General features: G+C 47.9%; 1 protein-coding gene across 1 annotated transcript in view; it reads left to right on the plus strand.

The window, feature by feature from the left end:
- KLHL30 (kelch like family member 30) overlaps positions 1 to 17,942 on the plus strand; it is a 21,807-nt gene extending 3,865 nt beyond the window's left edge. Inside the window, exons 3-7 of the mRNA XM_027875737.1 lie at positions 9,488 to 9,574; positions 11,120 to 11,275; positions 13,365 to 13,553; positions 14,856 to 15,001; positions 17,700 to 17,942. Of these exons, the coding sequence (XP_027731538.1) occupies positions 9,488 to 9,574; positions 11,120 to 11,275; positions 13,365 to 13,553; positions 14,856 to 15,001; positions 17,700 to 17,942 (821 nt within the window). The remainder of the gene's footprint in view (positions 1 to 9,487; positions 9,575 to 11,119; positions 11,276 to 13,364; positions 13,554 to 14,855; positions 15,002 to 17,699) is intronic.
- The last annotated feature ends 6,626 nt before the right edge of the window (positions 17,943 to 24,568 follow it).

The following is a 24,568-nucleotide window of genomic DNA, read 5'->3' on the forward strand; positions in this document are numbered from 1 at the left end:
TCTTTCTTTCTTTCTTTCTTTCTTTCTCTCTCTCTCTCTCTCTCTCTCTCTCTCTCTCTCTCTTTCTTTCTTTCTTTCTTTCTTTCTTTCTTTCCCTTTCCTCCCCTTCCCTACACAGAACACCTTTAACCTTTATTCTCATTTTTATATTCTTGAAATCTCACCAGATAACCTAACTCATTTCATTATAGGCTTTAAAACAAGGTAGACCAGAAAGTCCACTGATGATGCAGTTGGCAAACTGTAGAGTGTACCCTGCTTCCTAGAATAAATGCGCTTTGACCAGGACAATATCCACTGGCTGCCCCCCACTCCCCCCCCACCATACCACTCTGTTGCAGGAATGTGGCCCCCCGCCAGGAGTCACTTAGTCCAGCCTCTCCATTTAAAGAGGCCCAGAGAGGTTCTGGATGTGGTCCCTGCCCTTGGTGCATTTACAATCTATTTGGGGAGATGATATGTGATCTGATGTGCTTAACACTAGACAGTTTGTTCTAAGTGAAATAAATTGTGGGTTGTGGTATGTAAGCGTGTAAGGGTTTGGATGACATGAGGGATGGATGTGGCCTGTGGAGGTCAGGGAAGGGTCCCTTCAGTCCTCAGTGTGACCCGGTAGCTGGGTCTGGATCAGGTTGTAGGGCCCATCCTGGGTCCTGAGGCCTGGGCAAACCTTTTGGTTATGGCTGCTGCTACAGCTGGCCCCCTGGCTCACCTGGACCCTCCCAGACTGAGCACATGGCAGAGAGGGTGGGTGCTGGGACTGGCTGGGGAGCAGGGCCAGTGGGAGGATTACTACCCAGGCCAGCTGATGTCGATGAGGGTGCCTCCTGGTCGCTTGGGCTCTGCCCCCTAGAGCCAGGTGGCCCTTCAAGCTGTGAATGAGAACATTTGTAGCTGATGTCGCCTTCAAATGGCCTCAGTGACAGCCAGGAGCTTTTGAGGGGAAGCCCAAAGCTGCCAGGGGTGCCAGTGTTTGCTCCGTGGTCTTCACTGACTCCTTGTGGGGAGCAGGGAGAGAAACGCTTCGTCCTGGGGCAAGAGCCAAATCCCAGAGAACAGGAACTCATCTGAGGCTTCTGGTCCTCAGTCTGCCCCAGACTGGATTGGTGGCCTTGTAAAAGTCGTATGAATTCTTTGGGCCTCATTTGTCTCATCTGTGAAATGGGAATAGTAATTACATGAGCCCCTGAAAGATATAGGGCTTCAGGAAGAAACTGACAAACTCTAGGATCCTGGGATCTTCTTTCTTCCTCCAAGCTCTCTCCAGCATCCTAGAGTGCTGGCCCCTAGTGTCTGGCCAGACCCATTAGTTCCCTCAAGCCCGAGCCTCTTCCTTTTCCCCTTCTATGGCAATGAGACAGTTAAGGTTCTCAGAGTGTGCTGGGGGTGGGGAGGTGAGGCTGGGGGCTCCAAAAGGGAGAAATTCTAAACGAACCTATCCATGAGTAGTGACAAGCCAGGGGTCCTCCCTCATATGTTTTTCCCTTCTCAAAAGCAGTAGCAGGTCATGTATGTGAGGAGCAGCCATAGGCTGGGAAGGACGGGGCCTCCCTTTGCATCCCTCCATCCCCCCCATTACCAATCTGGATGGTGAGTGCTTAACCTGGGCTCCACATAACCTCAGGGAGTCTGGGAAGAGATCTGGGGAGTCCATGAACTTGGATGGGAAAAAAAATCCTCCTTTTTACTAATCTATGGTTTCCTTTGCAATGCAACTCATTTTATTTTATGCATTTAAAAAAACTTTATTCTGACAAAGGGTCGGCGGGCTTCACTAGACTGCCACAGCTCTGATGCTGACATAAAAAATCTGTTGGGACCCTTAAGCTGGCCGGGACTGCCCTCCAGCCTGGACTCGCCCCGACCTTCTACCTCCTCCTCTACTTCCCGATCATACCTGTTTGAGTCCCCAATCATTTTTCCATTCATCCATTCACTCACTCTTCATTCATTCATTCATTCAATAAACATTCATTGACTGACTATTGTATATAAGATTCATGCTAGGTCAAAACCCAGGGGAAACAAAGAATTGAAAGGTCCTGTCTGCCCATTAACGTCTACATGGCTGACAGTGCTCACTTTTGCCTCTTCTCTTATTATGACTGGTGGAGTGGCTAACTCCTCTGGAAAATAATAATGGTAATAATAATGATAATGATGATGATAATGATGATGGTAATGGTGATGGTGATGATGGTGGTAGTGGTGATGGTGATGGTGGTGATGATGATGATGGTGATGAGGATGACAATGATGATGATGATGATGATGATGATGGTGATGATGGTGATGATGATAATAGAGAATACTTTACAAAATTATCTTCCTTTATCCTCATAACAACCCTGGGAGGGGAAATCACTATTATTATCCTCATTTTACAGTTGAAGAAACTGAGGCAGATGGAGGTTAAATGACTTGCCCAGGCTTGCTTAGCTCCCAAGTGTCTGAATCTGGATTTGAATCCAGCACTCTGTCCACTGCACCACACAGCTCTTGGAGGCTCGGTGTCTTAACTCCAAAAACATTAACAACAGCAAGACCCATAATGATAGCTAACATTTCTGAAGCATTGTAAGGCTCACAAGACACTTAACATAGATCATTTCATGAGTCTAATATGGGGATTGAACAGATAACATGGCAGGTCAGTAAGGGGGACCTTTTGGGACAGGGTACCCTTTAAACCACACCACCTAGATGGTCATTGTTGTGCCTCTGTGCAGTTGTCCCTGGCTCATCCTGTGGTTTTGAGATGCGCTTAGCTTACATGAAAGTTTGTCTTCATGGTAATGGACCGTTCCACACGCATGATTTTATCTGATTCTTAAAACTGCTCTTTAGTACGAGCATCACCAACATTCCCATTTTGCAGATGAGAAGACTGAGGCTCAGGGTGATCATGTGACTTGATCAAGGTCATACAGCTCAGTCAGTAGATGAGCCAGACCTTGGATCCAGGGCTTCCACCTCCAACTCCAGGGCGTCTTTCCCTCCAGTGACGCAGCTTCTCTGCCCTGAACCAAGCCCTGCCTTGAGCTTGGGGTGGGACAGTGTTCTTACTCACCCCTGCCTCCTTGTCCTCCACCATCCAGTAACTATAACAACGATGACAGCGAGAGCAGCAGAGGACTCTTTGTAACCCAACTCTATTGAATGTGACACCATGATAATGGTGATAAGTGGCATTTCTTTGTCTCTCTAGCGCTTGTGAAGCCCTCTACAGCCACGGTCTCATTGGAAATTCATAACTGCCCTGTAAGATAGAAGCAGCAAGTATTGTTACCCCCATTTTATAGATGAAGAAACTGAAGCTCAGAAAGGTGGACTAACTTGTCTCAGAGGCAAGATTTGAACCCAGGTGTGCCTGATTCTAAGTATGGTGAGCATCCCCTCACCAAGATGCCATTTCAATATGGCTTCACTGGAATTTTTCTCTCCTGGTGTAGAAGATGAGGCTTTGGACCTAGGATTTTTTTGAGCCCTTTCATCTCCAGAGCTGCAGCCCCAGGGCCCTCATCTTGAGACTGGTGAGGGTCTGGTGCAGCCCATCAGGTCAGGTCAGGCTTCACTTTACTCCCCCACCATCTTCTCCCCAGCTGCCTCACTCAGGCACCCCATCATCACCTCCCTCCTCCTCCCACTCCACTGCCTTGCCCTTTCGAGTTCTGGAAGCATCATCAAACCAATATCACCATTTCTGCTGGAAGGGCTCATCAATCTACGACCCCGTGGCTCTGCTCACCACCATCCCTGGGACAAACCCAAATATGACAATCACATCTCCTGAGTGTTACCTGCCCTCGTTAGGATGGACGAAGCCCCTAAAAGACTGACTCTGTTTTGCCTGCTGTACTTGCATCCTCGGCACATAGCACAGTGCTTGGCACATGGGAAACTTTGTTTAATAAATATTGTTTCCTTCTTTCATTCATTCATTCACATCCAGACCTGATTTTTTCATTCATTCATTCACATCCAGACTTGATTTTTTCATTCATTCATTCATTCACATTCAGACCTATTTTCATTCATTCATTCATTCACATTCAGACCTATGATTTCATTGGTGTGTGCAGTTCTTGACGAGAAAACTCCCTTTATTCATGCAAATTTCCACCTGTTCTTCAGCCTTTAGCCTTAGAGGACTGTGAGGTTAAGTGAGTCAAGATGCCTGGGTTCGACTCCTGCCTGTGAGCTTCTGGAGAATGGAGCTAGTGATACCTGTATTGCTGGGCACACTGGGCTGTTGGGAGGCTTTGATGAGATCATGGATGTAAGTTTGCTCATGAACCTTGAAGTGCTGTTGGCTGACAATGTATAATCTTGCTCAGGACCCTTTCATTACCCACTTGCCCCATCCTTTGGGCAGCCAGGAGCCAAGTTGACGTGTTCTGGTTCCTTAGTGATAAAATCCAACAACAGAGCAGACACATATGCTGAGAATCCTACTCTTGGATGCCCATCCTGTGTCTGGAGGGTGTCTCCATGGGGACAAAATCATCCTGCCTGTGTCCCTCAGAACAATCAGCGACTGGACAGACAGTGACGTCTCTCTCAATGAGAACTTGGCTGGATTTCTAGGAGCCCAGGGAGGAGGTGGGGGAGAACGGAGCATGTGCTCTCTGGACAAAGAGAGCAAAGCCCCTTGGAGCTGTCTGATTGGAATCTGGAATGGGCCAGCAAGCTCTCCTCTGGTCAGGCCCCGATGCCACATGCTGGCACTGTCAAAACTGGTCCCCAGTAGGTTCCTGGCTGGGGAAGGGAGCCCTGGGAGCATGAGAGATTGCAGGCTGAGCTAATGTGATGAGCTCTCTTGGCCCACCGGGCCCAGCAGCTGTGCCCTGCCCAGATCGGAGCCTGGCTGGCATGCCCCCAGGAAGCCCAGTGAGACAATGGTCTGGCCCTTTCCTCTGCCCTCCCAGGGTGACCCAAACATGAATCAGAGGGGACACGATCCAGGCAAGATGACGCAAGTGGAGGACATAGAGTCAGTACACGGAGCAGGCCAACTTATCTCAAAGCACCCAAAGTCAGAAATGTCCCCAAGTTTGCCCCTCAGCAGTGATCAGCCTGGCACTCCGATGATGAATAAGCTCACTAAAGTGGGGAAAGGGATACAGATCCCTAGGACCCTCACTCAGCAGCCTAACGACATCGTCCAAAGCATTTCCATTCACCAACTGAGGCCAAGCAGCTTTTCTGAGATCCCATGCTAAGCCCTGGGAGTGCGAAGACCAAAAGTCCCTTCCCTTGACTTTTACAGATATGACCATTGGAGGGAAGGAAGCCCTAACAGCCAAGAGGATGGGGGAAGGGCTTCCTTTAGCTCTTGAGCGGAGCTGCTGGGGAAGCCAGCAACTCCAAGAAACAGAGCAAGAAGCGAGTGCATCCCAGGCTCTGGGCCCAGCATGCAGGGATGTGGAGGTGGACATAACACGTTGACTTCGGGAAACAGCAAATAGGCCAGTTTGGCCGAGCATAGCATCTGTGAAGGAAAATCGAGGGAAGTGAGCTTGGAAAGGGGGGCAGAAGCCATTCTGTGAAGAGCATTGAAGGCCGAGCTAAGAAGTTTATAGTCTATCCAGAAGCCAGTCAAGATTCTTGAGTAGCAGAATGAGGAAGGAGGTCCCTTCTGTGCCTTAGGAAGCTTCTGTTAGCCGTGGTGTATGGAGTGCCCTGGAAAAAAGGACCAGCCACGGGGAGACCTCTTAGGACCTGTGTGGTCATGGTCTCATCTTGCCCACACAGTCAGCACCTCTGTGCTATGTACTGCAAGGGTCATCATCTCCATTTTACGGATGAGCTTCCTAAAATCCAAGGACACACCGCAGATGAGGGAGAAGCGAGACTAGACCCTGGGTTTCCTGTTTCTCCCCTTCCCCCCAGGACCCTCCTGGGCTAGCAGCTTTTCTATGGCACGATGTGGTCATGGGACTCATCCCGGCTTCCCCTGTTCATTTGATCCTTGTCTCATCCCTGGGAGTCGAGATGGAATAAAGCAGGCTGAAGGAACAGAAGTGTGTTAGGGCTTCCTTAATCTTTTCTGTTGGAAGATACCGCAAGTGACTCTCAGAATTGTTGCGAAATGGGCTTACTTTGCATGTGGGGAAACCTGACCAACTCACCCATAGTTATTAGGATCATAGGGTCATAGATAGAGCGGGAAGGGACCTTTGAGGTCCAACTTTTTCATTTTACAGTTGGGGAAACTGAGGCCCAGAGAGATGAAGTGCCCTACCCAAAGTCAGCCTGTGACATCCTGAGTTGTCACAGGCAGGATATGAACCCAGGACCTCTGACTCCAGACATAGCGCCCTTTCCACTCAGAATGAATCTACTGTTTGGGACTTTGACAACATCTCCCTATTAACCCCTCACTGACAGGATTCAGAGAATTTTCTAGACCTGGGTACTTGACCTGTTTACACCTCACTGAAGATAAGTGACTATTGTTTTAGATGAAGCCTCATTATCCTGGAGTGATTTGTTTGGCTCAAAATATTCTAAATCAGAACCTCCCCTGCGGTAGTGGTAATGGGCCTTTACAAGTATGGCGGCAGTAGTGGTGGTAGTGGTGGTGGTGAGATCTTGGGCCCCAGATTCAGACAGTTTGAAAGAAGAATCACAGCAAAGAGAGCAGACCAGACTGTGAGCAGGTGGGCAGAGGGGCAAGGCCGTGCTGATTCACAGGTTTTTCCTGGACTTAGATGTAGGAGGGGGGAGTATCTGGACAGTGCTGGTTTCTGAGGGAGGAAAGGATTGAATACTTGATCCCCAAGATGAAGGAGTAGAAAGGGACTAAAGTCTTGATGCAGAGGAGCAAAAACCTAGAATACGCCCTCTTCTCCTACTGCGAATTGTTTGCCTGGCACAGTTCTGATGGGAAATGGAATTGCATCTCTATCAACCCAAACTTTATTTCTCTTCTAAGGAGACTCCAAGCCTTTAGGGTAGAACTGTAGGAATGTAGGTCTATAAAGATCCCTGGGGTTGACGGTGGGACTGAATGTGAAGGTCTCCTCTCTATCAGTTCCCAATTTGTCCTCTTAAGTTAGGTACAAATGTGGGGATGGGGCTGGGAGGTTGGAGGTCTGCAAAGGGGCCTGAGAGAAAGGTGGGACTTACTGGAGGAAAGCACCATGTCCTGATTATTTATGGTCCAAAGTGAATCTTTGTTGTTTTTTAGTCTTTCTGTGGGGTAAAGTATAGGTTGTCCTGTATCAGATGTTTACTGTTACCTTGAGTGCTTTCACAGCACTAAATTCCTTTAATTCATAGTTTTGGAAACCTAGGCATGAGCTACATTCTGAGGTTCTCAGAGGAAGAAATGTGGTTTGAGGTGAGAGGGAGCTCCCAAAACTGAACTTGGACCATGTAAATGCAGAGCTTGGGGTTCTGAGCCATGAGTTACATCTGGAAAAGAGGCAGAAAATGGCTCATGATGGGAAAGGCAGTGTGATGTAGCGGAACAGGCATGTTCTCTGTCGTCAGAGCATCAGGGTTGAAGCCTTGGTCTAGTATTTACTGCCAGTGTGATCTTGGGAAAGCTATTTCCTTACCTGGTCCTCAGTTTCTTTATATATAAATTGAGAAGGTTGCCCCAGACACCTCCAAGGTCTTTTACAGCTCCAATTCTGTGAGCCTATGAAGAGATTTGTCATGAATTGTGCTAAAGTTTCTAGTTTTGCCTTTGAAGAGAAGGATTAAAAACTAGCTGGGGAACTTTCTCTGGGGAGCTCTCAACAGGGATGCTTAGGAAGGCAGTCTCCTACCAACCCCTTGTAAATCCTTTCTTGCCCCGTCTTGTTGTTGGCATCTTTCTGTAGGGTGAGTGAGGAAGAAAAAAGACTATCCTCTGTACTTTAAGCTCAAGCCTGTCAGAAACAATTTCATTAGTTGGAGTTATTCTAATGAAACATTTTTTTTCAGTCTGGAGCGAGAAATGTCCAAACTGGCAGAGTCCCTCCATACTCAGGCATTGCTCTGACACGAGGCATTTTGTGATTGCAGTTTACAGCTCTTGCACAAAGACTGAGTGGGGTCCACACCATAGGGAACCCTTCTGTGGACAGCTTCTTTCAATAAACAAAACATCAGTTAATTTGGGGAGTGACATTTCCCCAGCCATTCACTCTGGCCAAGAGTGGAAGGAAACAATGACCTCAACTGCATGAGCCTGTTTCCCATTCTAACTTGGGAACCTTTGAGTTCATTCTTAACCTTCTGCCCCACTGGTTAGATTTACGACAAGGGGTAAGGTAGGTGGAAAGATGTAGTGGAGTTCCTTGTTGCCTGGAAGTTTAAGGGTTAATAAAGTTTCCTTTTGGGGCAGCTAGGTGGCGCCATAGTGCTCAGAGCACTGGGCCTGGACTCATCTTCCTGAGTTCAAATCCAGCCACAGATGATTACTAGCTAGCTGTGTGACCCTGGGCAAGTCACTTCACCCTGTTAACCTCAGTTTCCGCATCTGTACTACGAACTAGAGAAAGAAATGTCAAACCACTCCAGTATTTCTGCCAAGAAAACTCCCAAATGGGGTCACCAAGGGTCAGCTGTGACTGAAAAATGATTGAACATAAGGTCTCCTTTACTGAGAGAAGTCTGGAGATGAGTTTAGAATGGAGAAATGCTTACTTCTTAATATTTTCATTAAGGAAAAGGAGGTCATCCAGACTCAAAAGTAGGGTAAGGTCTTGGCTAGATGTAAATCAGACTCGAAGGCGTCTCTTCCAAAGGTGAGCTTGTCTCTGAAACCTGACAAAACTAGAGAACGTTTTAGGCAAGGCTCCTGGGCTTCCAGAGAGCCGGCAACGGTCCAGAATCACGGACCTGTAGCACTGGAAGGTTCCTCAGCGGCCATACCTGAGAGGCACCCACTGCAGGGTGGCCACCGACGTCCAAGGAGGGCGGCCTGTCACCTCCCAGGGTGGACCATTCATTCCCTGTGGGAATGACGCGGGCCCTTGTCACACCTGGACCATTGCAGTCACCTCCCGGGGGGTCTCCCAGCCTCACGTCTCTCCCCACTCCGCTGTCACTGATCTTTCTAAAATGCAGGTCTGACCACGTCAGCCTCCCCTCACCCCAATTCCATAAGCTGCTGTGGCTCCCTGTGGCCCCTCTTGGCTTTCCAAGCCCTTCTGAAGCCGGCTCCCTGCGCGCCTCCAGTCCTCTTCAGGCCAGTGACGTCGACCTCTCTGTAATTCTTGCCCAAGAAGCTCCCTCTCTTGCTCTGGCCCTTTTCGGCGGCCGTCCTCCCGGCGTGGAATGCTGTCCCTCCTCGGCTCCACCCCGTGGCTGTCCCGGCTTCCTTCGAGTCCCGGCTAAAATCCCACCTTCTGCAAGAAGGCGTCCCGACCTCTGCGCTCGAGCGCCTTCCCTCCCTCCCTGCCCAGAGCCGATGCTTCTGATCAGATGTCACAGCCTTTACTTCGTGGTCCGTCCTCTGACGTTCACTCACCCCTTTCTCCTTCCTTATCAGAACGCTGGACAGCCCTTCCCGATTTCCCCGACTACCACAAATGGGGCTTTTCTCTTGTGGCACTGAACAACGATATTTACGTCACAGGTACGTAGGAGGAGGAAGGTAGTGCGCTCCGCCCAGGGCACTCCATGGGGGCTTCGATTTCAGGCCTCGGTTCTGAGTTCTATTCTTGCTCACTGGAGTCCTGGGGGGGGGGGGGGTCATCTATTCCAGGCCACATTCTTCTGCCTAATTCGACGCCTCCCTGGGTTTATTTGGGGTCCCGGCTGTCATCGGAGGTGCCTGGGCCATCAGGGTCTGGGAGCGGCACTCCCATCCCAGGAGCTGATCCCTTATGTTCATGAGCCTTTGAAAGCCTTGCCCTTTGTACCTGAGCAGAGTCTGGACATGTGCCTCAGTGCTCCCGGGCGTCCTTGCCTCAGCTCTGCATGACCAACCCCCCTTCTGTGGCCTCCCACCCTCGAGTAGCCCCAGCTCTTCAACAGGGAAGCTAAGGATGGTGCCGCACTGTCTATGTTTATTAAAAATTGAATTTCCTTTTCCTGCAATTTCCCAGTTGTTGGGCTAAAAAGATTCCCAGCCTCCTACTGGGCCAACCACTCATTTGATCTGGGTGGTATGATTGTTCCCATTTTATAGATGAGAAAATGGAGGCCCCTAAAAGTGAAATGGCTGACCCAAGGTCATGCAGCTGGTTAGTGGTAGGACAAGGGATGTCTCTGAACGGTTCTGGGCAATCATCCATGGTGACGCGGACGGATCACTGCGCTTGGAGTCAGGATTACCGGGCGTCAAGCAGCCTGGTCACTAACACTAACCGCGTGACCGTCAGAAGTCTCCCCCACTATCTGAAGCTTCATTTGTTCATCTGTAAGGTGGGGATGATGATAGTACCACTTCGCAGGGCTGTCGTGGGGTTTAGACGAGCTAACACATCCAAGGTGCTTTACAAACCTTGTCCTTCGTTCTGGAAGAGGACCATGACTTCAGGGAGGTGAAGCCAACCAGAGAGGGGGTGCCCAAAGCCTTAGGACAGATTGAAGATTTAATAGCTTTAAGGCCGCTAGACTTAATTCCTGAAGGTGTAATGCTATGCCGACTTAGGATCCTGCTGACTTTGGGGACCTACACCCTGTGTATGAAGCCGGCATTACGCCGGGGGGCCCTCCAGCTCCCCTCTGCCCATCTCCAGCCCCTCCTCATTTTTCCAAGAGGCCACCCCGTGGATGGAAGTTGCCAAGGGCCATTTAGACTAGACAGTACAAAGAACTTGCCAGTGACTGGAATCACCCCGAAGTGCAGTGGGTGCCCTGAGGCACAATAGGTCCCTCTCCCCAGAGGCTTTGAAGCCGTGGCTGAATGAGGTCTCGCCAGGGAGGTTGGTGAGGGGAATCTTGTCCCAGTGTGGGGTGAGCCAGGTGGCTCTGAGGTTCCAGCTCTGAGCTTCGGGGTTCTTTGAAGGAAGCTGAAGGGGCAGCTGAGAAGGGTCCTAAGCTCAGTGGGTGCTTAACATCCACTGATGAGGATGGGGACTGTCAGTGGCCCAGGAACTTCCCCTCGCCGCAGGGAGGGAGGAGGCGTCGTGCCTACGCTTTCGCCCCTGCCCCTGACTGAGGTGTTTCTTGGCAGGTGGTTCCCGCGGCAGCAAGATAGACACTTGGTCCACGACCCAGGCCTGGCGCTTTTCACAGAAGGAGGGCATCTGGAAACTTATTGCCCCGATGTTGAAAGCCCGCACCAACCACGCCAGCGCCGCGCTCAATGGAGAGGTCTACGCCATTGGGGGTGAGGGCCAGCTGGCTTTACGGCTTCCTCCTTTCTGTTTATTTAATCTAGTAAACATCCCCATTTGGGGAACCGTGGGCAGAGCTTCCGAGTACATCCCTCTCGGCAGAGTTTCCAAATATTATTTTGTCTGCAAAGATTATCTGTGGTCCATGACATCTGCAGCAGTCCTGACCGCATTTGCGACGTTCACCTCTTCCCATCTTTTATCCTTCTGCCAAGCCTCATGTCACTGGGGTTAGAGCACATCTTCCAGGACCCGTCCCCACTGCCACCTCCTCACTGAAGCCCGTCCAGATCTGTCCTGTTGGGAGAGATCAGATCATCCTCTGAATTCTCGGAGTCTTTCAGACCTCTCTCCTGCCGCTGATCACATTCCATTTTGAATCATTGTCATTTGAGCACATCGTTTTCCCAATTAGACTATAAGTTACTTGAAAATAGAGGCAGTGATATATTGATCTCCTATGATGCCTAACAGACTGTGTGTTTTGCAGATAACAAGGGTTTGATAAAAGTCTTTTGAATGAGTGAATGAATGTGTCTGCCTTCTGAATTTCCCGAAGACTCAGAGTCTAGTGAAACCCAAGCTTGATTTCCATTTGTTGTTCAGTCCTTTCAGTCATATCCGATGCTCCGTGACTCCATTTGGAGTTTTCTTGAGAGACACTGGAATAGTTTTGCCATTTCCTTCTCCAGCTTATTTTACAGGTGAAGAAACTGAGGCAAACAGGGTTAAGTGACTTGCTCAAGGTCACACAGCTAGTGTCTGAGGGCTGATTTGAACTTGGGAAGATGAATCTTCCTGACTCTAAGCCCAGCACTCTATCCACAGAGTTTAGATCACCTCAATTTCATTTGGGTTTGGACACCTGTATTCCTTGTTTATTTGGGGCTGAATCTGTGACTATGGTCTGTGAGACTCTGGCTTCCACATTATTTTGCCGTACTTTCTGCAGGTTCAGTGGGTGGGCCTTGACTTGTATCCTTGAGCTCAATCGAGTCAGGGCAGTTAACTTCCAGACACCATGTTTCCAATATGTCACCCACTCTCCAAGTACAGGCCCCCTGACAGTGGGGTGAAGCCCCCCCTGGCATTCGAAGGATGCCTTTAAACTTAGCCAGCTCACCCACATGAGCTAGTAGAGGCCAAGGAGGTCCAACCAGCAGCCCACTGCTGCCTTGTATGGAATGGCCTGATACCATACTAGGAGGGATGGGCTCATAGCTTCTGAGGATCATGAATCTTGAGCTGGAAGGGACAGTGGAGGTCACTGAGTGACCTCATGTCTCAGATGAGGAATTCAGGGCCTGGAGAAGTCAGGTGACTTGGTGTCCCCTCGAGAGTAAGAATCTCTAGAGGAATCTGTAAGTCATTTTGCTGACATTTTGATGGCCCTGTTTCCTCACCAATAGGGTCATGGCCTTGACCAAACGGAGTGTTCCCTGAGGCTAGAGCCTCCAATGCTTTCCCACCATGGGCACCTTTGTCTTCTTCCTTTTCCTGCTTCACTTTTCCCTGTTCTAGCACAGTAGAAAGAACAGTGAATTCAGATGTGGGGAGAGGTTCAAGCTTTGGTCCTGGCTTCCATTAGCCGTTTCACTGGGGACGAGCCTTCCTCTCTGAGCCTCACTTTCCTCTCTGGTAAAAGGACCCAAGCTTGTTGACTGACTGATTGACTCAGTGAATTTAAAGTCTTTTAGAAACATGAGCTGTTATTATTCCTTCTTTTCCTGTGCTTTCGACCTGCTCTGGGGGCACTTGTGATCATGGCTAAGCCCCACAGGTTTAAAGAGGCTGCTGATTTCTGATTTAGCATACCTTTATGGGGACATTGAAAGCTCCCTGAGGGCATGCCTAAGTGTGGTCAGCACCTAGTCTGGTGCTTGGTACAAGGAGGCCCACTGGACTGATGAACTAGAAGTTATAGGACCCAAGTTCAAATCCCAGCTCTACCACTTCCTACTTGTATGACCTGGGCCTCAGTTTCCTCATCTGTAAAGTGAGGGGGTCAGACGGCCTCTGCGGTCACTTTCTGTTCCTGGGCTTTCCCCCATGAGTGTGTCATCCATGTCCATCCCTTCCTAGGTACCACCATGGACGTGGTAGAGGTAGAAAGCTACAACCCATACAACAACAGCTGGTCGGTCATCAGTCCAGCACTGAAGTATGTGAGTAACTTCTCTGCCGTTGGCTGCCACGGGAGGCTCTACCTCGTGGGCTCGTGTGCCTGCAAATACAATGCGCTGACCCTACAGTGCTATAACCCCGTCACAGGTGAGCGGCCGCTGTGTGGGACAGTGGGCGGAGGGCCGGGTGGGCCCGGGCTATGGAGGAAGGCCTGGCACCGAGATGGGCTCCTTCATGAAGCTGGGGAAAATTGACAGCAGCCGAGCCCCTGCCTCGTGAGGGCTTCCAGGCTTCAGGGAGTCTGACACTGGGCAAGGGCCTCGTCAGCCATCTCGACCAACTCAAAATGGTGGAGAATCCCCACTGTAATTTCCCCAGCGGGTCCTTCTCCAGCTGGAGGGGAAACTCACCACCTCTCAAAGTTGCCCACTCACCTGGTGATAACAATTACCTCTGATGGTTAGAAAGAGTTTCCTGACATTCAGCCTAAGTCTGTCTTATTCCAATTCTAGTCATGACCCTGAGGTTGGGATGAATAAGGTTAATCCTCTTCCAGTCCTTGGAGGCAGTGATCATGCCCCTGGATCTCCTCCAGGTTGAATATCCCCAGTTCCTCCAATGAGCTCTTGCCAGGAATGATGAGACTCAATGAGGGAACTTGGAATAAAGCTCCCCACACTCTCACACTATGCCTAGAAACACAGCAGGGCAAAATAGTAGTAACAACTGTTGGAATGAGAATCACAAACCTGGCTCCTGATACTTGCTAGCTGTGTAACCATCCATCCTAGGTGGGCTCTCAGCCTCATCGTCCTCATCCATAAAATGGGAACGGCAGTATGTGCACTACTGACCACTCAGACTTGACCATGAGGAAGGTGCTTGGTAAACCTTAAGGGGCTGGATGGGTTCAGATTCCAGCTCTTTCACTTAGTCACCAGTAGGACACTGAGCAAATTCCTACCCACAGCTGTGGGCATCAGCATCTCTTGTGGAAAATGAAGGGGTTCCTTTTAGCCCCAAGTCTGTGATCTCATAGAAATGTGGCTTCTTTTATGAGCATGGTCTCTCATTTTCTGGAGTGCAATCTTTGACCTTGAGTAAGGTGCTTCTCTCTGGATGATACTAACTGGATAGGACAGGGATTAATCAATGGCCTTCACCTCCATCAACCATTCAGGCTAATGGCTCAAGCATTTCCTTTCATAAGATCAAAGATTTGGAAGCAAGAAGGGATCATAGAGGCCATCGATGAGGAAACTGAGGCAAATAGGGTTAAGTGACTTGCCCAGGGTCACACAACTAGTAAGTATCTGAGGCTGGATTTGAACTTGGGTCTTCCTGACTCTAAGTCTAGCACCCTATTCCATGTGCCACAGCAACGAGCCTTGGTTGGGTGGAGGTAGACTCTTTAGTCTCTATGTCGATCTCACCATGTTTCTCTTGTAGAAGTCTGGAGCGCGATTGCCTCACCTTTCATCCCCAAGTACCTCTCCTCCCCTCGCTGTGCCTCTCTGAATGGGGCCGTCTACCTCATTGGGGACAACACCAAGAAAGTCTACATGTATGACCCCGAAGCCAACGTGTGGCGGAAGGTAAGCATATCTTGCCCAGGAGCTGCTCTGGTCCTTTCTCGCCTTGGGGTCAGCATGGTGGGAACACATTGTGGGCAGACCCCATCGACTGTCATGGTCATGCTTGGTTCCTTGATGTTGCCATGGAGGTAAAAGCCAAAGTGGTGTTGGGCTGCCTTAGGGCAACAAGACTTGGGGGAACAGGGAGGTGTAGCGTGTCTTCTGCCTTGGTCAGACCGTGTATCCAGGTCTGGGTTCTGCTCAAGGCAGCACATTGATAGATCAGGAAAGTGTCCAGAGGAAGATGGCCAGGACAGGGAAGGGCCTCGTGGTCACATTACACAAGCATCAGCCGAAGGACCCGAGGATGCCTATTTTGGAGAAGACTTAGGGGACGTGAGAGCCGTGTCCATGTATCTGAAAGGCTTCCACGGGTCAGATTAAGTTTGTTCTGTTTGATCCCACTGGGAAGAACCAGGAGCAAAGGGTAGAAATTCCCAGGAGGCCAATTTGGGTGGAAAAACTTCCTTCTGATGAGTGCTGTTCCAGAGCGGGATAGGCTCTCCCTCCTCGGAGGGTCTCAAGAGCAGGTGGCATGACCACTTCTCAGGGATGGTAGGGGAAGGATTCCTTTGTGTACAGGCTGGACTAGATGCTTCCTGAGGTTCCTTCCAACTCTTCAGTCCCATGGTCATCTTGTGAGAAGTTCCTGGGCATCCTCATTCCATAAATGTCCGAACTGCCAGGGTCCACAGGCAGAAAGTGCTTGTAGAGACGCAGCATGGGTGAGGGCTGAGGTGTATTCAGGAATGCCTGGGCTCAGATCCCACCTCTGACCCTTACTGGCTGTGTGACCACAGGCAGGCTGCTGAACCTCTCCCAGTCTCAGTTTCCTTATCTGTAAAATGGGGCCAATCATGGCTGTAGCACCTTTCTCACTGGAGAGTTTGTGAGGTTCTAACAAGACAATGTATGGTAAGTGGCTTGCAGATGGTAAAATGTTAGAGAAACAAGAGTGATTGATTTCTCCCATTTCTCAAGTTCTCTAAAGTTTTCCAAGCAGTTTTCTCCCCACAACCCAGAGGGCTGGTAGAGCCTCCTTTAGCAGATGTGACCGTGGAGATTCAATTTGGTGGAAGGAGTGCTGTGTCCGAAGTCAAAGGACGTGTCATTTAGTGCCACTGGGACCCTGGGAAATTTATTTAATTTCTCTGAGGACTAGATGAACATGGAAGAGTAGGAAGAGGGCTGGATTTGAAGCCAGACCCTGGTTCAAATCCCAGCTCTGACACTGACTCGATGTGTGAATATGGGGCAAGTCCCTCACTTCTCTGTGACTCAGTTTCTTCATCTATAAAATGGGTCCCTTCCAACTCTAAGTCCGTATTTTTATGAGGTGACCAGCCCATATCCATAGGATTCTAGATATGGGAGGAACCTTCGAGACCATCTAGTGATGTCATGTGACTGACCCAAGGTCATACAGGTTTCAGACCATAGAATTGGAGGGACCTCAGAGACCAGCTAATTCAACCTTTGCATTTTATCAATGAGGAAACATGCCACACATGTGAAGTGACTTGTCCAGGGTGGGACAGGCATCCTTCCTCCCAGACCATCCTCAGCAATGACTCTCATGCTACCTCTCAGACTTTCCTAGAGGGTGGGGTAGAAGGATGGTCGCTGGAAACTTTGATGGACAGGCCTGGGCACATGCCGCCCCCCCCAGGCCAGGGCATCTGCAGGAAGAGGCTCTGCCCCTGCGCCCGACCCCTGGGCAGGCTCCATCGCTCCACTGGTAATGTTGTTCAAGGGTAGGGTTACACTTGGATCATCCCAAAGTCCCCCCGCAGCTGTTCCCATGACGTCAGCACCCAGCTGACCACGCTGACCTCGCTGGGGCAGGAGGACAGGTGCAGGGCGATGCTTGCCAGGGAGTGATTCCCCCCAGTCTGTCCCTTCCTGGAATGTGGGCAGGCGGCTCCTTCCCATCTCCTCTCCAGCAGCCCTTTCTGGGAATGGCTGTGACAGCCCTTTCATTTATGATGTCATTGGGCTGGGACATTGCTGACGAGCCTTAGCAATGCTGGCTTGGTCAGGACCAAGGACATCGGGGATAGACGACCTCCCCCCACCCCAACCCTGACACGCCTTAGAGAGACAGAGGACCTGGGTTCAAATCCTGCTTCTGACACTTATTGCTTGCATCATGTTGAGCAAATTCCTTTACCTCCCTGGGTCTCAGTTTTCTGAAATATTTCACAAAATACTCATCTGCCCCTTTTCGCAGTCAATGAATGACCTCAGAAGCCCTTTATAGTTTTAAATCTATGCTCTTGGTCTTTAGATGTGGCTGGATCAGGGCCAAGTGCAATACCACCCCCATCCCAGATGCTGTGTTTGAGCATGTACTCTTCCTGGGCCTCAGTTTCCTCAACTGTACAAATGACCTGAATAATCTCTAAAGTTCCTTCTGGATCTAAATCCTTGAGCCTAGGTTAGACATCCACGTAAATAGATTTCACTCATGAGTTTCTCATGAACAGATACTTTTCTGCTTTCCTTTTTTAAGTGAATGGCTCATCTTTGCCCCATCTTTGTTATGGCTCTCAGTCAGTCAATAAGCATTTATTAAACACCTACTGTGTGCCAGGCACCGTGCTAAGTGCCGGGAATAAAAGAAAGGCAACGCTCTCACCACCTGCCATCTTTGTTCCAGGTTCAGCTCCTTCACAGCCTGCATGAGAACGGTGGCATGGTGTCCTTGGGAGACAAGCTGTACGTGACAGGAGGCCGCTGGCAGGGCATGGAAGGGGACTACCGGGTAGAGATGGAGGTGTATGATGGGACTAAAGATGTCTGGACACGGGAAGGGGCCCTGCCCTGCCTCTGGCTTTATCACAGCTCTTCCTCCATCTTCATGGATATCTCCAAGTGGACCGAGCCCTTTGTGAGGAGCTAAGGTCCTCAGGGGCTCAGACCTGTTCTTCCACTGTCCTTCGCTAAAGCTCAGCTACCAGCAGGGGCGTTTATGGGAGCTCTCCTTGCGTCATGATGTTTCTCTCCACCATGTTTGGACATCGTCACGTGTTCAAGTTTCTGATACTTCCTGCTTCCCAGGGCTGGAAGCCTTCAAGGGAAGGAGGAGAATCCCATTGGTTCCCAAGGAAATTTTGAATGTAACTGCCATTGGTTGCTTTTATTGTTGCTGTTATTATTTTATTTACATTATTGAGGCTCCCCTCTGAGAAATACTAATTGGGCAAATACAAAAGGAGGTAGCCTTAAGGGTGGTGGTGTGCCTAAAGAGAACCCTGGATTAGATTCAGATTCTGGGTTTGCTGTTGAGTAATTGGGGGTGGGGAGCAACAGATAGGAGGCCAGGAGACCTGGAGCCCAGCCTCATCCCTAAATACTACTTCTTCTCTAGGCCTCAGTATCCTCATCTGTAAGGGAGGAAGCTAAACAAGATGATGTTCAAGGTCCCTTCGCAGTCCAAGATTCTATGGGATGGTCACTCTACCATCTAGGGCTCAGTTTCCCCACTTATCAAATAAGGAAATTGGACGAGGCAATTTCCAATGTCTCTTCCAAATCCAAGACCTCATGGGTCTTTCTGTAGGACCTAGGCCAGTGATTTCCCAGATCTGAGGCTCACTTTTCTCATTCATAAAGGAATTGGTCCACATCATCTAAGGTCCTTCTTCCACCGTCTTCTAACATTCTGTGATTCTGGGGATCATTATTCCCAAAACTCCAGAAATCAGTCTGAGTTAAGAAGGATGTTGACTACAGTAATGCCCTTTATAGAAAGTCCAGACACATCCCCAGGTGAGGTGTACACAACCTCTCCCTAAGTTCAGTGGTTTTCTGCTCCTTACAGTTGAGAGCAGCAGTTAACTATTTATTATTGTTGATTCCCTAGAGCCTAGTGCAAAACCTGGCACACAGTAGGTGCTTAGTAAATGCTTTTGGGATTGGACTGGACAGAACTTAGTAAGAAAGAAGCATGTTTACCTAGTAGAGATAGGTTGTGGTTTTAGAGTTCCATTATAGCGGATGGTGGCCTCGGTGAATTGAGTCACGTACTAGCTGTGTGACCCTGCACAAGTCATTTCTTTTCTATGAGATGCAGTTTCTACACCTACAAAGAGAGTAAAGTAATGACCTCCTCCTAAGGTTGTTATGTAGATCAAAGAAGACACGTAGGTGAAACACTTTGTAAACCTAACAGTGCCGTAGACCTGCCAGCTGTCAATCTCATTTTCATTCTTTTCATTTTACACTGGTTGGACATCACACAGAAATAGTCTGGGGAGAAACTGCAACCTCCAATTGTCTCTTTAAATTATTTTTTAAAATTCTGAACTTCACCAGAAAAAAAGAGCATTTCCACAGAAATATCAGAGCAGAAAATGAGGATTATAGAGGAACCCATGAGTCTCTGTTTTGTATGGCTTACTTTAAAATAAACAAATTCTACACATTACTTTCAAGACTGTCCTCTTTGTGCTTCTGGCTGATTTTTTTTTGTCCTTTCCTGTGCACCAAAAACATATTACAACGACCCTTTTTGGGGGGAGGATCATTATTGCTCCTTCCCCCACTTTGACCTTTCCAAGAGAAAAAAGTGGAAAGGCTCTGATAAGAACCATCATAGCCACGCCGCATGAATCCACGCTGTGGCTATGGCCAGAAAGATAGGGCTCCTTATGAACCTTTGCTCTTCATCAGGAGGTGGGTAACATGTTTCATCAATCAGTTATTGTCAGTCAGTCAATAAGCATTTATTAGGCACCAACGGTGTGCCAAGGTTGTGTGCTAAGCACTGGGGATGAAGAAAGGCAAGCTCACAGTCTAATGGGGTGGGGGACAACATGTAAGGAACTACATGCCAACAAGATAAATACAGGGTACAGGGGAGCGAATCCATAGGGCAGGCGCTAGTATTGAGGGGTGCTCTTAGAGATGGCAGGATTTTGGTTGGGACTTGAAGGAAGCCAGGAGGCAGAGATGAGGAGGGAAAGCATTCCAGGCTTGGGGCACAGCCAGTGCCAATGCTTGGAGGCTGGAGATGGAGGTTCTTGTTGGTAGGTCAGCTGTAATCACTGGATTACAGGGTATGCGAGGATGAGTAAGGTGTATGAAGACTGGAAAGGAAGGAGCAGGGTCAGGTTATGAAAGGCTTTAAAGGTTCAGATTCTGGGTTTGCCATTGAGTAATTGGGTGTGGGGAGCTACAGACAGACTTTTATATTGGCTTATATCTTGGATCCCTGGTCTTCTGCGTTCAAGCCCAGAGTCCTTTCATTTTCCCAAGCTGCCTCCCTATAGGTGAGATGAGAGTCTGAGGGTTTTCATTGGGTTTTCATTGGGTCATCCTGTGCCTGGCAGGATGGAATCTTGAAACAAGGGGCCTCAGGATGTGCAAAGATGGAGGGATGGATGGATGGATGGATGGGTGGATGGATGGATGGGTGGATGAATGGGGGGATGGAGGGATGGATGGATGGATGGATGGATGGATGGATGGATGGATGGATGGGTGGATGGATGGATGGGTGGATGGATGGATGGATGGATGGATGGATGGATGGGCAGAGGACCAGGGGGATGGGGAGGAAGGGGAATCACAGTTCTACTGCTGCTTATTCCTGGAGGTTGTTGACAAGTTGTAGGGGGTAGAGTAGCATAAAGCCACCCACACAAAGACTTTCCTTCCATATGATGACTTCTGTTTTCAGTAGCAGACAGAGTGTTTATTCCCATGACTTCATCAGCCAGGTCTTTCCCTTGGAGGAAGACAGAGACAATTGTAGAATGAGAGAATGAGAGAAAGTGAGAGAGAAGAGAGAACAGCTTGACTGCATCAGTCTGCTGGGAACCACGGGCCAAGGCAGTGACATGAGAGCTCAAGAATGAGGATTCAATTTCAGCAGAGCGTGAAGGAGTGAGTGTGTGTGTGTGTGTGTGTATGCATGTGCCATCTCTCCCTCCCTCCTACCCTCCTCTGCTCCTTCCACATTGGTGCTTACCCATCATTTCCCATGCATGGCCCTCCCTATATAGCATGGGATGGATGACAATTGCCATCAGAGCCCTCTGTTTCAGGCTGACCCTTGACTCATGTAAGATCATGATGGTTCTAGAGCAGGTTCCCAGAACTGGAAGGGAGAAGACACCCATTCAGGGCAGCCCTATGCCATGGCCCTGCTTGCCTCCCTTCTATCCCGGAGCCCCAAGCAGGTTGGGCCATAACCCTGAGATGGGATTCTGTGTGGATTTGCCCAAGGATTCAAACCAATTTGTTGTGGGCCCTCCAGCAGCTCTGATGACATCATTTGTGTTGTTCACCATTTGGGAAAATAGCAACGGCTCCTGCCATCTCCATCAGCTGGTCCCTCGGACTTCCCAGAGTGTCCTCTTCCATGGTAGAATTTTCATGATGTCACATGTGTCCCGAGAGGCCTTTTCAGACAGATTGGTTACCCCCTTGACCCCTTCCAACTAACACACAAGTATATTATAAAATTGCAGGCAGATGAGCCCAATGAATTGGTACAGAATAGGTTTCTGTCTTACGATTAAAGGAGACATTTCAGCTCTCAGCAAGCAGGCAAAGGAATTATCCCACTGGCAAAAACAGCAGAATTTCAGTGCCGGGGGCAATTTCAGAGGCCATCTAGTCTAATTCACAAGAATCTTCTTTATCAGATTCTCAGTTAATGGTCTGTCCAACCTTTGCTTGAAGCTTTCCAAGAACAGGAAACTCACTACCCTCCAAGACAGCCCCATTGCACTTTCAGGTACCTCTGCTTTTTGTGAAGTTCTCCTAACATCTCTCCCCACCCTCACCCCTCCATTGCCACCAGTTCTGCCTTTTGCAGCTAAGCCAAACAGGTTTACTACCTCTTCCACACATTTGAAGACAAATTAATTTACTGATTCAGTGCTACACTAGTCCCACAAAACTACTGATAGTGTACTCTTTTAGAAGTAGACAAGATAACAAAATTCAGTTGAAGGGGCATAAGGTTGAGATCTCAAAGGAAGTAACAAGAAAAAAAAACATAAGAATGAAAGTAGGTATTACCAGCTTCAAATTATATTAAAAAGCAGAATCATAAAGTTCTTTTTAAAAACAAAACTAAATTTGTACCTAGTGTAGTGCTAATGAGATAGAAAAGAACAACAATGGAATAGATTAGATAAGCAAGGACCAGCAGCAATTCAGAAAAGTAGCCCAGTGGAAAACTGAGAACATGAATTACTGAGGAAAACAATTTCCAGTTGGGGGTGGGAACTGCTGGGAAAGCCAGGAAGCAATTTGGCAGAAATGAGATTTAGATCAGCTTCTTACATCATTTACTACAACAAACACCAAACATGAAAGGTGACAACTTAAAAAAAAGAAATAAAAGAAATCTGTTTCAGGACTATGGCCAGAGGAAGACTCCGGAAACAAATAAGTGATAGAGGAGATCTTAAAATAAGAAAGAGACAATTGTTACTAAACAAATCCAAAATTTTTGTAATTAAAAAAAAATCAATGTGGTGGAGCTAAGAAGAGATACTGCCAAATGGGACAAATATTTGGCAAGTATCACTGATTAAAAGACGGCTGGGGGTGCCATAGTGCATAGAGCACCAGGCCTAGAGTTAGGAAGACCTGAGTTCAAATCTGCTCTCAGACACTTCCTAGCTGGGTGACCCTGGGCAAGTCACTCAACCCTGTTTGCCTCAGTTTTCCCATCTGTAAAATGAGTTTGAGAAGGAAATGGCAAAGCATTCCAGTATCTTTGCCATGATAACTCCAAATGGGGTCATGAAGAGTTGGACATGACTCAAAACAGCTAAACAACAAAATCACTGATTAAAGACCAACATCTATGATGCAGAAGGAATTGGCAGAAATACACAAAATTGAGAACCGTCACCCAATGTAGTGAAAGAACACGAGTGAATGGCTTTCAAAAGACGACTAACACAATCTTCACAACCATATGAAAATATTTTATTTTCAGTAATTTGTACCAGTAACCATTTATTAGTAAATCAGTAATCAGTAAAACATTTATTGGTGAGTTTCCTCACTGGGAATTTCCCATCCAAAAAATCCCAAACCCATCCCAGATCTAGTTCTTATAGCATCCACAACAAGTGATTATTCACTTGAGGACCTGCATAGATGGGGAACTCATTGCATTTCAAGGATCCCACTCTTAGCTATCTCTAAATTACAAGAAATTGTTCCTTAAATCATGTCATTTTGCAACAAGCAGGATGCTTTCAGAGAAACCTGGAAAGATTTACCCAAACAGATGCAAAATGAAGAGAGCAGAATCAGGAGAACATTGTACACAGAAACAGCGACGTTGTACAATGATCAACTGTGAATGACTTAGCTATTCTGAGCAATACAATGATCCGAGATGGTTCTGAAAAACTTCTGATGAAGAATGCCATCCATCTCCAGAGAAAGAACTGATGGAGTTTGAATGCAGATTGAAGCATACTTTTAAAATTTTTCTTCCTTTGTTGTTTGTTTTTGTCTGTTTTCTTTTACAACAGGATTAATATGGAAATGTTTTGCATGACTGCACATACGTAACATATATAAAATTGCTTGCCTTTTCACTGGGGGAGAAGAGGGAAGGAAAAAGGGAGAGAATTTGGTACTCAAAATTTAAAAAAAATGAATGTTGAAAATTATTTTTACATGTAATTGGAAAAAATTGAAAACAATTTTCAAAAAAGCATGTCATTCTGTTTCTCTGCAGCTTTCATTTAATGCTTATAGTTCTACCTGTGGGAATCAACCAGAATAATTCCTGCTGCTGTGTAACAACTCTTTCAAATATTTGAAGATGTTTATCATCAACAAGTCTTCCCATCTCTAGGCTAAGCATCAAGAGTTCCTTCAATAAATCCTCCTATAGAATGTTCTTCAGTCCTTTCACTATCCAGGTTGGTCCCTCCCACATGGAATAATCCCATTTGTCAATCAATGCCCTTCCTGAAAATTACTGCCTAGAACTGAACACAATATTCCACGTGTGGCTCGGCAGGGCTCAGGACCTCCTTTGACAGTGACACTATACCTTCTATTGCAACCTAGGATCATATAAGCTTTTTTTTTTTTCTGGGCAGGGGTGAGGGCAAGTGGTGTCACTCTGTTGGTTCATATTGAGCTTGTGGTTTATCAAAAATTCCAGATCTTTTTGTTATGGATTATTGTCCAGTCATGCCTCCCTCATCTTATACTTTTACAGCTGATTTATGGAAGACAAGTAAAAGAATGTACATTTACCTCTATTAAATTTTCATCTTTACAGTTTTAAAGTTAAATGCATTAAGGCATTAATTCTCAAGATATCTGAAAGAGCAAGAGATGCCAAAGAATTAAAAAAAAAACACCAGATAATGTTTTTACCCCCCCAAAAGATAATCACAAAGCTTTTAGTAACTAATTATTTGTGTACCTATTTGCTCATCTCTGTAACAGCTTTTTGAGAGTTGTCAACACACACACACACACACAGAGAGAGAGAGAGAGAGAGAGAGAGAGAGAGAGAGAGAGAGAGAGAGA

Source organism: Vombatus ursinus, unplaced genomic scaffold (assembly GCF_900497805.2).
Source record: "Vombatus ursinus unplaced genomic scaffold, bare-nosed wombat genome assembly UNPS02014810.1, whole genome shotgun sequence".
Lineage (NCBI taxonomy): Eukaryota > Metazoa > Chordata > Mammalia > Diprotodontia > Vombatidae > Vombatus > Vombatus ursinus.